We start from the raw sequence: 16052 nt of genomic DNA, 5'->3' as shown, positions 1-16052 counted from the left end.
ACAGGGACAAGTGCCAGGTTCTACATCTGGATAGGGAGAACCATCACCATATCTACATGATGGGTACCGGTTCACTGGCTGACACTGCATCTGAAAGGATCCTGGGGGTGACAGTTGACCAGAGAATGAATATGAGCCACCAGTGTGATGAAGTTTCCAACAGAGCTAATAGGACTCCGGCATGCGTCAGCAGATGTGTCACTGATCGATCCAGAGAGGTGCTCTTCCCCCTTTATTTGGCATTGGCAAGGCCACAGCTGGAGTACTGTGTCCAATTCTGGGCACCACACTTCAAGAAGGATGTGGACAAGCTCAAAAGGGTGCAGAGAAGGGGCACCCACATGACCAAGGGCCTGGAGGATAGGCCTTATGAGGACAGACTTCAGGATCTGGGTTTGTTCAGTCTGAGTAAAAGAAGCCAGAGAGGTGACTTGATAGCCACCTACAAATATGTCAAGGGAGAGCAATTTTTCAGAAAAGCACCCCTTGGGAGAATGATGTCCAATGGGCACAAGCTAGTTGAGGAGAAATTTAGGCTAGACATAAGGAAAAACTTTTTTTTCCATATGGGTAACTAGAATCCGGAACACACTTCCAGCAGAGGTGGTGCAGTCACCATCCCGGGCAGTGTTCAAGAGGAGTCTAGACAAGCACCCCTGAGCATGTTTGAGCCCAATTATCTCCTGCCCATGGCAGGGGACTGGACTTGATGATCTTACAAGTCCCTTCTGGTCCTTCTTTCTGTGATTCTATGATTATACAGGACAGGGCTACACAGGTCTGTGGCAAATTCCCTCTTCCTTGCAGTGTTAGCTCAAAGCATAAATTGAATGTTGCCTCTAGCTCAAGTTCAGTGGTACTATAAACAAGAGCTTTCTGACCTGTTTTTGTGAGGGGTGGGAGGCAGTGAAATTTGGGTGCTGTTGCAGTGGGGATACACCTCTTCCAGTCATGCTGTCATAGTGTCTTTGATGGTTGTGACATCAGGACCCAAATCAAACTTCCCATCTACCAGGCTATTGTCATCCTTACCCTGTTGTATGGGTGTGAAACCTGGAAAACATTTCAGAAACACCTAAAAACTTGTTATGTTACTATCAGAGATGCCTTTAGAAAATCCTCCATATCAGTTGGAAGAACAAACTGTGTTCTGGCTCAAGCAACAAACACCTACCAGTATAAAAGCCGGCTCTGTTGGACAGAACGTGTCATAAGGATGCCTGACAATTGACTCCTGAAACAGGTCCTATATCCAACTCTCCAATGGTCACTGCTCTAGAGGTGGGCAAAAGAAGAGATTCACGGATACCTTGATGGTCAATCTGAAGAAATGCTATATTAACCTAAATACCTAGGAGACTGGAGCGCTAAATTGTTCCCAATGGCACCATGAAGGTCAATGCCTTGTCATACTTTTTGAGCAAACTCATCTTACTATGGAGGGAGGTAGGCAAGAGAGGCAAAGAGAAAGAGCTGTGACCTGACATCACCAGCATCCACTCCTTCCTGGAACTGTTTGCCATGTCTGCAGTCAAACACACACACCTTGGATTGGCCTTTTCAGTCATCTCTGAATTCACCCATGGCGTCCTTATCTATTGGAAAACTTATTCTCTTACTGCTGGACTGGGACTGCTGCCACTGCAGACAATGACTGTAGTGGGGATGCAGCTATTCCAGTCATGCTGTGTTCATTTGAATATACATTACTGAACTAAACTGAAGTAAAGAATCTGGGATACAGTTTAATGGATGTGGTGAGAGAGAGTGTAATCAAAGTGGATGGCAGAGATCACTCTTTTGAAATGTAGTTTGACAAAAACCATGTAACATTGACAATGTTCAGTGCAGAATTAGGTACTGAAGAGAATTTTGAAGTGGAAAAGCTATTTCTAGTAGCACTGCAGGAGTTATGTTGCTACCTGTTGCTGTATGCTGTAGCAGGAAAGATTGGCTTAGCACTATCTTCACCTTTCAAGCTGTCATGGGATTTTTCAAATGATCAATCTCATTACTAGTTGTCAGGCTTCCTTAATATACAAAACTTACGTAGAATCTTGAAGCAGTAAACTATTTTAAGACCAGAAGGAGCCATCAGATTGTCTCATCTGACCTGCTGCATAGCGCACACTGAATTTTACTCAGTGACCCCCTGTGTTGAGCCTAATAACTTGTGCCAGACAGAAGTATGTCTTGTAGGAAGGCATCTACTTCTTGTTTTAAGGACATCAAGAATCGGAGAATCCTCCTCTTCCTCTGGTAGTTTGTCTTAATTTTTAATCCCCTCACTGCTTAAAAAAAGTGAATCTTATTTCTAAATTACATTTCTTTGGCTTTAACTTTGATGCATTAACTTTCTCTGCATTTCTCCACTGGATTAAAGAGCCTTTTCTTTCTTAGTAGTTTCTCCCAATAAAGCATTGGGTAATCCAGTCAGCTCTTGATCCTCTTTTTAGATCACCAGAAGACATTTTTTCCAACCCTCACAATATTTTTATAGCTGTTGTCTGCACCCTGTCCAATTTTTCGAGTTTTCTCATCCAGGTTTGACAGGAACACATGAACTAGAAATCCCAAGGAAAATAATTTTTTAGCAAATAGGGAAAAGGTGTCCAGTATTATCATCAGGACTGCAAAGCAAGTAGAGTGCTGATGTGAATTACTGTTAAATTCCCATCATCGGATAACAGATCTAAGTTTGTGGCCAGAAATTATTCCTAATTAGGTAGTCCTACATGCAGTGAAAGCAGGGGGTTATTGATGAAAGATTCCTGGAATGGCATGAAAGCTGGCCTGGCCAGATTGTGTGTTGCTGTAACAAGTTAATAGAATAGCTGACATGAAATACAGCCTTACATTTATGCATACTTGGTGCAAATGGAAATGACTTACACTTTCCGCTGTGGTGCACCAAACATCCCCTTAGATCTCAGTCCGCATATCTTTGTTCTGAGCTGTAGTTCACTAATTGTGGATTGAAGGATAAACTAGAATGTGGAGATGAATTGTTCAGAATTATTGCTGAGCCTGGTATTTTGCTTGATGCCTGCTACTTTTGGAGAAAGGACAAAACTGGAAAGCACTCTTGACACAGTAAGGAGGCCAGTCACTGCAATATCTGTTCTTGAAATGTATTGATCTGGTAAAAGAGAAGGGCCATGTTCATCTACTTTTCAGTTTTCTGTCAGGTATGTAACAGTTTGTTGATGGACAGTTTGATCTCAGGAGGAAGAGGAAATGTGATTAGTTTATAAGAATACACTGTTCAGTAGATAGCAAGCCAGATCGTTCAAAAGAAGTGTTTATATTGTCTTATTTGGCAGGGTGGGGATGATTAATTTTTACACCGGAAAGGTTAAGCCTTCTTTTTTTTCTTTGATGACTGGATTTTAACAGATTTATTCCAGGGAAGTTTCTATGGAAGAAAAACAAGCTTTACCCAGGAGTTGGATTGAAAACAAAATGGGTGTTAGTTGAATTGGCTATGTAGGTCTGGGGAGGTTGTCATAATTAAAAGGTTCCTCTGCAATGAAAAGGTAAGTTTTCGCCATCTGGCGAAGTCATGCTGTATTTTGGCTAGTAAAAGGAGGAGAAATCTGCTGTATGGAAGAGTTGGTCTACCAGGAGTCTCCACATTGGACAACAAATCTGTAGGGTAGGCATATCAGTTGGAATTCTTTGGGCAAGACGCTGTGCTGAAACGTAGCCAGGATGGATTGCTGCTAATCTCTGTATGCTTATTTTGAACTCAGAGAAGCTCACAGCTTAAATGCATTATGAAATTGCAGGAGAGATGTATTGGATGGAGTGATAATTTTTTTTATGAATTATTGGCAAATTATAGAAATAGTGTAGACCTAAAATAGACCTATTTTAATTCCTAAAATCTTAGACTCTGGGCCTGTTGGCATTGCCAACAGCTCAGTGGGCATTACACGAGGAAGAGGGAACAGTTAGGAGTGTCCCTTTCTAGCTACTTACTAAAGATTGAAGGTAAGGGACTGTGCACTATGGACTGGGGTGGAGGCATGGGGGATGCTATGGACTGAATAGACGGAATGGGGTTTTGAACTAGAGTTAGTGATTTGCCCACCAAGAATGACCCGGGTGGGGGGTAGGCAGGGACAGGAAGCTTCCTAACCCTAAACCCCTCCTGCACTGCTTCCTGTCCACCATAATGCTCTTGGAATACTCCGATTGGTTGTTTCAGTAGCCAATCAGAGTGCTCCATGAGTGTTAGGGACAGACAGACAGATGGACTAAGCCCTTTATTATATTAGAATGATCTCAGACGGTGAGCCTGTTCATTGGATCAGCTTCTGCTTGAAGGTCCCCCAAGAACACAATCTTTGGACATTCATTATAAATATCCTTTTAGGCCCTCATGATTTCGACTTGACACTTTAGAGCTGGATGACAGATTTCTTATATCTGACAACTTCCCAGCTCATCAGCTCTTCCAGATCTCCTGCCATAGGTTTATGGTCCCCTAGGGGAACCAGAATCTGAATGTCCTCAGTTTGTAAGATCATAAAATCAGACCCAAGCAGCATTGTCCAGGTGATAGATGGGAGAGGGAGTCAGGAGACCCAGAGTCTGCTTCACCCTGTGTTACTGGCTTGCTCAGTGACCCTGGTGTCTTTCTTGGAATGTGCCTCAGTTTCCACGTATATAAAACGAGGATATTATTATTTGCTCCCCTGGCCTCAGTACACTGAGACCTATAGGTGAAAGCCGCTGTAAAAATGTGCAGTATCATAATATTTTATTGACACTGATTAAAGGCAGCTTTTGCCTATAAGATAACTCAAAGTTGAATGCATTGTTTGGTGTAAATGTAATGCTAAGTAAATATATTGATGGAGAGGCTCTGTTAGTCCATAGCCAGGCTCCATTTCCATTGCACTTCTCTTTCCTTTGTACCTCAGCCTGTTCTACAGGATAAAACAGAGTTCAGTTCTGATGGCCTGTTCAGACTTTGGCCCCTGCTGCAAGGGAACTAATGAGGGCTCAAGCTTTTTGTATTTATTGGTAAAACAAGGGAGATTGACAAACCCTTAGCCAAGTTTCTGGGCTTGTACAGCTCTCCATGGCTGGGAAGTTTTAGGAGGGAGGTGGCCTGAGGACCAGGTTTTGGAGTACTCTACAGGGATCTGAACTAATTGCCCTTTCTGTTTTGAACCCCAGGGTGAGGATATTCACTGCATGTTGATTGACACAGATGAAAATGCTACATGAATCTCTGAGGGCAGAACTAACCTCCACCCCATGCGTGGCCCATGGTCCTAATCTGCATTTAGCAGACTTGAGTCACCAATCCTGCGTTGGGAATACAGAACCCACCTACTCTGCCTTTCTTCCTGCCCTCTTCCCACAAGGGATGATCAGATTAGAGAGGTGTACAGTCCCCAACCAATATCTCAGAGAAAATAGGCTTAAACCGGAGTTGAGAGAGGCAGTTAGCTGTGTTAGTGTGAAATCAAGCAGAAAGCAGGGTAGAGATGCACCTTATAAACTAACTGAATCAGAGATGTATAAGCTTCCATGAGCAGGAGCTAACTTCATCAAAATGCTACTGGAGCTATTAGCTCAGCAGTAGCTGAGTCAGACCAACTTAAACAAAACTCTGGTTCACATTGCCCAGACTTGCTGCTCTCCCTTTTTTGTGGAGGGATGGTGAGGAGCTTTCCCCTCATAGAAAGTAGTAGGAGACCATTCCCCCTGAACTCACCTCTGCCCTGTATTTAGGGGCCCTTTTGGAAAAAGCTGACACAATCCCTTCACCACAGCTAGCTCTATTCTGATAAACAGCGAAGGGACCAGTAGTGTCCCCCTGCTGTTCCCTTCCTTTCCCAGGGGAGGAAGAGACAGGCAGCAAATCTTTGATGTGCAGGCATGGGCCTAGCTGACATGCCCTGTGTGTTCATGTGAGCCTGGCCTGGCTCCAGCTCCCTTTGAAGTGCTCCAGTGATCAGGATGAAAGGGAAAGGAGTCCCTCCCCAAAACATCTGGCCTTAATTGCAGGTACAAGTGTCTCTGCATCCCTGGTGAGAAGAGGAACTCCTGCCTTTTCCTTAATCCGGCAACTACCAGGAAGGAAGGGCTTAGGGTGGTGAGAGAGGACTAGGACATAAAAGGGGTGTAAGGTAGACACCAGTAAATACCTAGTGACTGTGAGGTGCTCTAGAGAAGTGGTTCTCAACCTCATTAGACTCAAGACACCCATTTGGAGAATGCCAGCTCCTAGATTTCACTCTTTTTTTTGACAACAGAAAAATACTAGAATAATTCTTCTATTGCAAAGAACTCAGACCACAGTAGGTCAGAATAGGTTTTGGAACTCAGGATTCCTGCTTGAAATCTCTGGGTTTATCTTGTGAACCATGAGGAGGTGTTTACACACGTAACAGTGCTCATATTTTATGATACCTTGGAAAAGATTTCATGGCACTCCAGGGAGCCATAGCCCCGTGGTTGAGAATCATTGCACTAGAGCGTGAAATTGGATGAAAGTGAGAGCTGTATTGCTTAACACATTGGATCCTAGAACAGCGAAGTGTCTTTCTTTGGAAACCTCCCTGCTATGGGTGAGCAAGGGCTACAGTGCAGAGGGCTGGATAGCTTTTCCCAACTCTGATGTCTCAGATGCACTAAAGCTTGCAGTTCCTTTGACTCACCCTCGTTCCCCCCTCCTTAATACCAGTGTGGGTCAAATGCTGAAATTAGTAATGTAGGAATCTGGTTCAAGAACTTCCTTTTGAAGGAGTTTATCCTGTCTCTGTCCAAGTCCACCTTAGCCCATCCTGCCTGCCCACCCTAATTCATCAGGCTGCGTAGAAATGGCACTGGCACAGCTATTTCTTGCTGCATCCCCAGACAAGAGCAGGAATGCAGAAGAGAAGCAAGGGTTGGTGTGCTGTAGAACAGATAAGAACATCAAAAAAGTCAGATCAGCTCATTAAACAGCTCAGTTGTGACACAGCACCATTTACAAGTAGTGTTGTGTCATAGTCTGCTGCAGAGGAAGGCGTAATTAGCCATTTTCTATTATGTAAAGAAATGTAAAATGTAACCATTTATTGGCAGCAAGTTCTCATTTTCTCCCCTTGCCTTTTAGTAAGTGATTGGTTCAAAAGGTAAAATATCCTTGTTCTTTAAAACATCTGTAGTCCCTGTACTATGACCTAATTCTGAGGTCTTTCAAATAAACTGTTTTCTCTAATATTAGTAAATAGCTGACAGACATCCAGGTCACATAGGAGAAATATTCCCTCTCATTTTAATCCCCCAAGCTTGTGTATAGGAAAACAACTTTATGACCATTAACAATCTTTGTAGTATTCTATGCTTCAGGGTGAAAACCCATTCCTGCATGGGACAGAATCAGGTATAGATTTTTTTCCATCACCTAAAATACATTGATCTTTAGCCTTTTCTGCAGAGTCTGGTCTTTGAAGAATGCTGGAAAAATGGACAGGTGGATTGGCTTGGAATAAGCAGGGACATAGGACTGCCAAATGAGATGGAACACTGGTTAAACAAAGAGCTTCATATACTGGACAGGATGGACCAGTTGTTTTTTTTTTTCCAATGTGCTAGGGAGCTAGGAAATGCCAAACTTAAAACATATTTCATTTGTTCAGATATGGCAGGGATACTGGACCAATTGGTCTGATCTGGAGCTGCAGAGAGGTAAATCTAGTGGACAGGTGGACCACTGGGCCAGCTGAGGGTATCAATTAAGAAGTTCTTCGCTTGTATGGCATGTTATGAAGTGCAAGCCTCGTGTTTTTTCTTTTCAGGCATGATTCATGCACCTGTTCTTCAATTCCTGTGTGTTGCTCTTAGCCTCAGAACAACAGCGCCCCTGTCCTGTCCCTTGTGTTATGTTGCAGGGAAGACAACCAGAAGTGGTCAGCATGGGTTTAGAGCTGGAATTGCTGAATCTCTCATTTTAGGTTTCTACTTCGTCTGGCACCCGTTCAGCCCAGGAAGAAGAGATGCCACAGTCCAGCAAGGTTCGGGGTCTGAGAAGAAGTGGGCCAGCAGGACTGCGCCGGCATAAGCGCCGGTGGTCATCCCAGCAGGCTACTAGGAACCAGCTGTTGCCACTCCAGCCCAGCAGGACTAGCCAGGAGGAGAGCACACCCTTTGTACTGGACTTACAGAACCTGCCAGGGTTGGCCAATGTCGACCTGAGTGCTCAGAACCCAAATATACAGGTAGGAATGCAAGGATCCATGTTGCCGACCAATGCTAGGCCCCTTGGGCAGAAGCAAGAAGTAACACAGCTGGTTTATGCAAATAAAATCACTTGGGTGGAAAGTATCCTGGGCTGTGTCCATCTTCCTTAGGGGAGGGACCAGGGGATTGTGGTGGTGTGGTCACTAAGGCGTGTGGCTGACAGCCCACAAGTTGTAAGTTCAAGGCTATAGCACTGCCCTGTCAGATTCCAGATAAATCTGTAAATTCTGCTAAATACCTTCACAAAGACAAGAAAAAGGGGAGGGATCCGTAATGTCACTGCACTCAATCTTGCGTTCATTCTTCTGCACCTTCCCAGAGATCAGTGAGGGGATCAGGTCTTTTCTGCAGAGCTGCTGCCTAGCCGGTCAGTCCCGAGCCTGTACCGGTGCATGGGATTGTTCTGTCCCAAGTGCAGAACTCTATCGAACCTCATGAGATTTCTTTTGGCCCAATCCTCCAATTTGTTGAGGTCTCTCTGAATCCTAGTCCTACCCTCCAGCATATCTACTACTTCCCCCAGCTTGGTGTCATCTGCAAACTTGCTGAGGATGCACTCTGTGCCATCTTCCAAGCCATTGATGAAGACAATGAACAAAACCAGTCCCAGGAGCAACCCGAGGCCCCAATCAGCTACCAACTAGATATTAAGCCATTGATTACTGGGGGGGAATATGAAGAGAGAGGTGGGTGTGTGTGTCTGGATTGGATGCGAGAAGAGACACGATTCCTAGATTAAATGGAACATGAATTCTGCTAGGCTTAATACTTACCTTGCCTGACCCAACTGGCCCAGGCCAAATCATCAGGAAAATAAGGAAGGAAAAAAAGTAGAGTGATGGAGTTCTGTGAGAACAAGCCCCAAAAATCAATGTGTAGAGCAACCTTCTGATGTGTTTCATCTTACATGGATAAACTCTCTTCCCTTCCCCCTACCCACATGGGGCTGACAAAGTCCATTGGGGAAGCACCTGGTAGGGAACCCTCCCTCTCTGCAGAAGGATTGTGAGGAAACCTTATTGGGTGGAGAAGTTACTGTACGTGGCTCAGCCAGGCATTAGGCACAACTTCACAGACAGTCTACAGGGTGGGGTGAGTGAGCCAGATGCTCACTCATTTGGTCTGTCCTTGTTTGATCTCCTAATTGGAAAGCTTTTGAGCGAGGGCCCTGTTTCTGGGGTCTGTGAGGTTGATTCCACATATCTTGGTAAGTAAAGCTCTGGAGCAGATAAGCTGCACCCATTTAGGATGGGAGCTGGTGACCCTTAAGCTGCTGGCACCCTGGAGAGAATGCTGAACCACCAGATCTGCTCATTCAGGATTCCCTGCGCTCCTGGCCCCTCTCTCCAAAACCCCTCGGTGTAGTGGGAGGGGTGAGTTTGGGAAGTGCTCCTAAGAAATGAGAGTGATATCCCAAATGGCAGTCCTCTGCGGTTAGGTTTTCCCCAACCCTGCCTGGCTGGGCTAGCCTTTGCCAGACCCTTCTCCTGACTGACTTGTAGCAGTCCCTGCTGTTCTAGCCCTGGCATCCGCACACATGCCTTGATCCTTACCAGCAGCATTCCCAGCAGCTATTCCAATCCTGGGTCTCTCCTCCCAGCTCCAGAACACACTGTATTTTGTAGCAGGAGGATGTCTGCTCAGAGTAGGCTGAGAACCCTTTGAATTAATTGCATTAGTGATGAAAACTGAAAAGAATTTTGGTCTCCGTGGAGATTGATTGGACTTTTTACGCCTCCTCCCATCCCCAGTCCCCAGCCAGCTTGTTCCACTAGAAAACTCGTATGTGTGAGATTGTATAATTTTGTCAGGTTAACCTGCCACAACCCCCAGGAACACTTGATTTCATAGGATGCACCCGGTAACTCATCCTCCTTAAGTGTGTGCAGTATGTCTGTTCCAGCCAAATTATCCCTTCTCTCCCCCTTACCCCACCCCCACCATTTCTCTACAATTGTGTTTGCAGAGTATGTTTAAACTTGGGATGGAAAGGCCTTTTCCCATCACTAGAAATGTGTTCCTCAACTCTTAGCCTGTCCCTGGTATCTCAGCATGCTTCACAGACTGCTTGCAAAGACCTGCAGCTCTCCTGGGTGTCTCACATTTTGACCATTTTATACAGTACACCATTGTACATTGTTTTAAAATTACCCATTAAGGCTGGATGAAGGCAAAAGCAAAGAATCACAGAAGCCTGGCTGTCACTGGCCCCACAGAGGCCCCTTCCAGTCCTGTGTTCCTGTGATTCAAGTAGCAACCTGTAAGATACAGAATATTAGCAGCGAGGAGAGGTGTCCTGTGGGAAGCAGCCCTAAGCCAAAGGGGGAAGCCAGCTGTACTGTCTAGATCCTGAATTAGGAGTTTGGGGGCAAGTAGGAAAATCCGTTCTGGTTTCTTTGTGGGAACCCCTAGCAGCTGGGCTGTCAGCCATGAGCTCTGGCTTCAGTCCTGGCCTCCTCCCAATAAAACTGCCTATTTTTGGCTTCCCAGGTGACCATTGAGGTGGTAGATGATCCTCAGGCAGAGATGGAGATTGACCTGCTGAAGGAGACTAACAATGACTGGTCCCTGACCTCCTCGGAGTGGCTGTCCCACAGAGACCTCTTCTGGCCACTCTTCTGGGAATACACAGACCCCACTGAGGAGGAGGAGGAAGAGGATGACAGCCTAGACATAGAGGATAGGGGGGAAGAGGAAGAAGAGGAGGAGGATTACACAGCAGAGTATGATGAAGAGGAGGCGACACTGAGCGGAGTGGGAGGCGACTGGAACCAGAGATGGTCAGGGCAAAAGAACTGGATCTTTAAAGAAAAATATAATTATGGTGAGTCATCTCTACCCCAGCCTCTGACAGCTACTCTCAAGATTTTCTGTGTCCACCTCGCAGCCCACTGGGCCCATGCTGCTATTGAAGGCTTTGGGAAGGTTCCTTAGGCAGCTAGGAGGAGGCAGAATGGTCTAGTACGGGGATGTAAGACAGGTGGCATTTTTGAGGCATTTGCATGCACTCAATGTGCAGAATCTGGGTTTTCATTTGAAAAAATAAGGATATTTCTGGCCCTCTTAGGGCATAATTCCAGGGAATATCCAAGTTTCCCTGGTGTGTCTGCTCCTCACTCCCCATGTCAAGGTCACGGTGAAGGAGTTCAGCAGAGGGGTCACTAAAATGTGCAGCCTTGGGGGGATAATCTAATGGTCTTTTCTGGTCTTAGATTCCAATGAAATGCCCTCTCCAGCTCTGGCTTCACTCCCCTGTGGAGAGCAGATGAGGAGAACTGGGGGAGGCAGAAGCCAGGGGAATGCAGGTAGAGGGAGGCCAACAGGGACATCCTTTGTTTCTGGCTGGGTTTTGTGCAGAGGCCTTCATGCTTTGTCTGTTTCTTGCCATCCCCAGACTATGAAGATGAAGAGGAATGGAGTCCTTGGTCCCCCTGCAGTGTAACTTGTGGTAGTGGCAATCAGAAGAGGACTCGGTCCTGTGGCTATGCCTGCACAGCCACTGAGTCAAGAACCTGTGACCTGCTCCAATGCCCTGGTGAGCCCTCACTTGCCCCACCACTTCCCACCCTTTGTGCTGCTCTGATTCTTAGTAGTGCTAGTTTCCTGTCTCTTCTCATATCCTGAGAAGGCAGTATCATCGGACCTTCTCAAATTAATCTGCCTAATGGGCCCTGTCCAGAGCAAGATCCTGTTACTGGGAGTTGGTCATGTCCCATAGGGAATGAGTTCCCTGCCTGGGGCAGGGTGAGAAAAGAGGTAACTCAGGGATGTATCTGGCTCTGAGGCAAGGAGAATTTTAACCCTTTTTAACATTTTGAAGTGATCAGGGTAAAACTTGTTCCAAAAAAGAAATAGGGCCCAAAAAAATGGGCCACGTCTTTCCGTGGTTCGGAACTGTCTCCTTACTCTTTAATGCTCCCAGTTCCCCTTATTCTCTGTTTGAGAACTGGATAATGCCAGCAGCCTCAGTATATTTTGATTTTGTGAGCTGAGACAATAAAAACAGCTGGTTCTTTTAATCATGCAGAAAGACTTTGTTTGGATGGTCCCATAGGCAGGCAGAAGTAGGAATACATCATAGATCTAATGACCAGTCTCTCTGGTGCAGAGTTCAAAAACCTTTTACCCATGACTCTTGAAAGCCTCTTCTGTGGTTTATTGGAAGGTGGTTCCAACCCCCAGGATCTGGCATGGCTGGTAACCCTGGCATTCTTCTTGATGTGGTAGCCTAGTGATCTACACACAGGGTTGGGTCACCATGGTAGTGGGGCAGGAGGATATTCAAGGGTTTGGTGCCCAGCTCCTGCTCAGGACCTCTGGCCCATATGCAGAAAAGGATTCTTTGCCTCCTCAGAGGTTTGTCCCAGCTACTTGCTTCTGTGTTTTACCTCCCAAGGAGCTGATGGGGAGTTGGTCTTCACTACTGAGACACCATTTGAGGGGGAGAACACCACAGAGATGTTCAACTCAGGTCAGCATGTTCCTTCTCCCTTCAGCAGGGTCCTGGGTGTTCCTAAGGGAGCTCTCTATGCACCACTCCACGTGTCCTATGGAAATGTTCTACCCAGGACTTCAGGTCTGGTGGGCTTCAGTGAAACACCTGTGCACATGTGAAATGTCGCTAAAGACTTCTGATCATTAGTATGTTCCAGACACCCTAATGGAGGATATATGCACCCTTTTTATGGAGGGCTACACAACCCAAAGAACTGGTTCCACCCTGAAGCAGGGTGGACATTTAATGTTTCAAACCTAAGGCCCTTCATAGCCCCATGTGAAAGTATATAGCCCTGCCCTTGTCACCTGTTGAGACCCAGGTACTGCACAGTTCTCCTGGAACTGCACATTCATAATGTGGTTACATTTGGTAGTGCAGTCAGGAGCTAACTTGGCAGTGCCAGGCTCTAGCACAGATTGCAAGTATGGGTGAGATCCTCTTTGCAGTGGCTGTTGTGATATGAGCCTGACCTGGCCTCTGACTGCATCATGCTCTTGTTGATGCTACTACTCTGCCATGTGCCTTACTGAAAGAGACCAGTTGCCCAGCAGCTCTGGTTGCTTCTCTCTAACAAGAAGCCACACAAGAAGGACCTTTCTGTGTAGCACTGTCCCTTGGAGGGAGTCTTCTTTCTGAGCCCCATCTCTTGATCCGCTCTTGTTCTCCGGCCTAGGGATTGATGTCTCTGGCAGGCTTCTTCCCTGGTACCAGGTCCTCTGTGGAGTCCTATAGGCTCTGTGTGGGGGCATGGCACTAGCTCAGCTGGCCTGGAGTGATACCATGCCTATGGCTGTGGCTGTGTTACAGGGAGGTGCTGGTCAGATGGGGAGCTTGCTCATGCTCCTGCTCTTTGGTGTTTCTCCTCCAGAAGTGGACAGCTGTGAGAAGTGGCTGAACTGCAAAAGTGACTTCCTCACTAAATACCTGAGCAAGGTGCTGACAGATCTGCCCAGCTGCCCCTGCTCCTACCCCCTGGAGGCAGTTTACAGTGCTGTGAACCTGCGGGACGAGCACCATGGCAAGAATTTCCGGTGGCGGGATGCCAGCGGGCCCAAGGAGCGGCTGGACATCTACAAGCCCACAGCCCGCTTCTGCCTGCGCTCCATGCTCTCCTTGGACAGCACCACGCTGGCTGCCCAGCACTGCTGCTATGACGAGCACACCCATCTCATCACGCGGGGCAAGGGGGCTGGTGTTCCTAACCTTATCAGCACGGAGTTCTCCCCAGAGCTGCACTACAAGGTGGACATGCTGCCTTGGATTCTGTGCAAGGGGGACTGGAGTCGCTACCATGCTGTTCGGCCCCCGAACAACGGGCAACAGTGTGCAGATAACCCCACTGAGGAGGAATACCTCTCCCAGCTGCAGGAGGCCAAAGAGTACTAGCCGAGCTCAGGCGAGTGAGAGGGGAGCAGGATGTTACAGGTCCAGCCCGTAACCTACCAGGAGAACCAGGAAGCCTGTATTTCCTACTGCAGGGAAAGTCTGCAGGCCACAGTGACTCTGGAGTTGTCCCTTACTTAGCTCTCCTTTGGGAACAGAATAGTCCAAGGGAGGGATAAAGCCCCAGGCCCAGCATACAGGCTCCCCATCAGTGCCAACCAGGGGTGGGGTGTGGATTTCTTTTAAATCTGGGTTGTTGCAATAGCATCACATTTCCTTCCCAGTTGTCTAAGGGGCCAAATTGATTGTCATTGCCCAGCTGTTATGAGGGCATTCTTTTTTACACAAGCTTGCTCCCTCCTGATAGCACAGGAGGCAAGGAGCAGCTAGAGGCAATGGAAGCCAGTAGCAGCTGAAGGCAAAGGGGACATACAAGGGGAAAAGGAGCAGTTCCCCATAGTTTGCTGTGAAGTATTAATTGGACTCCCATGAGATGGCTGAGGAGTTTCAGGTCTTTATAGAGAAAAGCCCACAGCTCCTGATTTGTTTCCTGTTGTATTTGGGGCAGCTGGGCTGGTGGAATGAATACACTAAGAGTTGCTGCTGTGGTAAAGATTTAGCAGCTTTATCTGATCACAAGATGCAACTGTATAAGCATTTGCCCCAGTAGTCCTGGGTTTCCTCTGAAACCTGGGACAGATTCTCCTAAGGGAGCAGTGTTATTGAAAAGTCCTGATGGTGCGAGTAGAATGGGGGTCTCGTCTCCCTGGATCTGACATCTCACACATGGAAACTTTCAAACAACTAGCGAAAGGCCTGTACAGTGTTTATGTGGCTGGGGGAATGAGAGGAGGGTGTGGGTGCTGAAATCTTCGTGAAAATATCACCTCTCCGAGGTGGTTGGGGCGGATAACAAGGCACAACTAGTGCCAAGGCCAGGGGAAGATCAGGACAGTGGGACGAGAAGATATTCACATGGGGCAGGAAAAGGAAATGGTCAAATGTCCACTTGTCAAGTGACCACTTATTCCTCATTTCCAAAGGGGATATGGGCAGGAGGACTTGTTAGAAGTCCCATCGCAGCTCATGGCTATACCCTGCTTCTCTCTGGCAGACCAGCTTTGCTGTGCATGCCAGCGTTAAAGCATCTATGGACTAGCAGATCCCAGATACTTTCTTCCCACATGTCTTTTTTCTGGCTCATTTTGGGTGCATGAGGCAGCCCTGTTCTGTGTCTGTGCATGTCCCCTCAGAGAGAGAAAGAGAATCTCCCTTCCAATGCTGATTCTGCCCTGACCAGGGTTTGCTTCTTGCAGGTGGCAGATGGTTTTGGCATGATAAGGACCACATGGAGTCATTACCCTTCTGCACATAGCCACTTCTTTCCTTGATTTCTCCCTCAGAGAGGTTTTAGCCAGTGTGTTCTCCAGCCTGCTTCTCTACTGGGGGATGGGGACAGTGATGAAAGTTGGGCACTGCCAACAGCTTAGCATCTGGTTAGAGCAGGCAGACAAGCGTCCACCTATTTCTCTTGGGAACTTTCACTGCCCACATCCTTTCTTCCTCTTATCCCAGCTTCTCCCATTCCCACCCACCTAGCCTTTTCTCTGCTAGGCAGTGGGAGATGAAAAGTGTCCAAAAGGTGTCCGATGTCTGGGGAACGGCTCCAAGGTCAGACCCAGAGAGTGGTAGTTGACAGAACTGAATCAACATGGCACTTGGTGACTAGTGGTGTCCCTGAAAGCTCTGTTCTTAGATCTGTACCCTTTAATGTCTTCATAAACAATCTGGACACTAGTGTCAAAAACAGACTGGCCAAATTCTCCGATGACACCAAACTTGAGAGAGTCCAGAGGAGAGCCACGCGCATGATCAGAGGTCAGGAAAACAGATCTTACGATGACAGGCTGAGAGCCATGGGACTCTT

At 46.9% G+C, this 16052-nt stretch overlaps 1 protein-coding gene across 2 annotated transcripts in view; it reads left to right on the top strand.

The window, feature by feature from the left end:
* Positions 1-15849, top strand: part of ISM2 (isthmin 2) — a 30854-nt gene extending 15005 nt beyond the window's left edge. The window contains exons 2-6 of one of the 2 annotated variants that reach the window (XM_019552080.1): positions 7959-8222; positions 10735-11068; positions 11639-11779; positions 12641-12715; positions 13611-15849. In XM_019552080.1, coding sequence (XP_019407625.1) covers positions 7959-8222; positions 10735-11068; positions 11639-11779; positions 12641-12715; positions 13611-14128 — 1332 coding nt within the window. In that variant the 3' untranslated portion in view covers positions 14129-15849. The remainder of the gene's footprint in view (positions 1-7958; positions 8223-10734; positions 11069-11638; positions 11780-12640; positions 12716-13610) is intronic. The other variant, XM_019552081.1, reaches the window with a different exon arrangement.
* Positions 15850-16052: the final 203 nt, after the last annotated feature.

This window comes from Crocodylus porosus, unplaced genomic scaffold, assembly GCF_001723895.1.
Source record: "Crocodylus porosus isolate Cpor-Errol unplaced genomic scaffold, CroPor_comp1, whole genome shotgun sequence".
Classification (NCBI taxonomy): domain Eukaryota; kingdom Metazoa; phylum Chordata; order Crocodylia; family Crocodylidae; genus Crocodylus; species Crocodylus porosus.
Note: the sequence above shows the minus strand (reverse complement) of the source record. Positions and strands in the feature narration are given on the sequence as shown.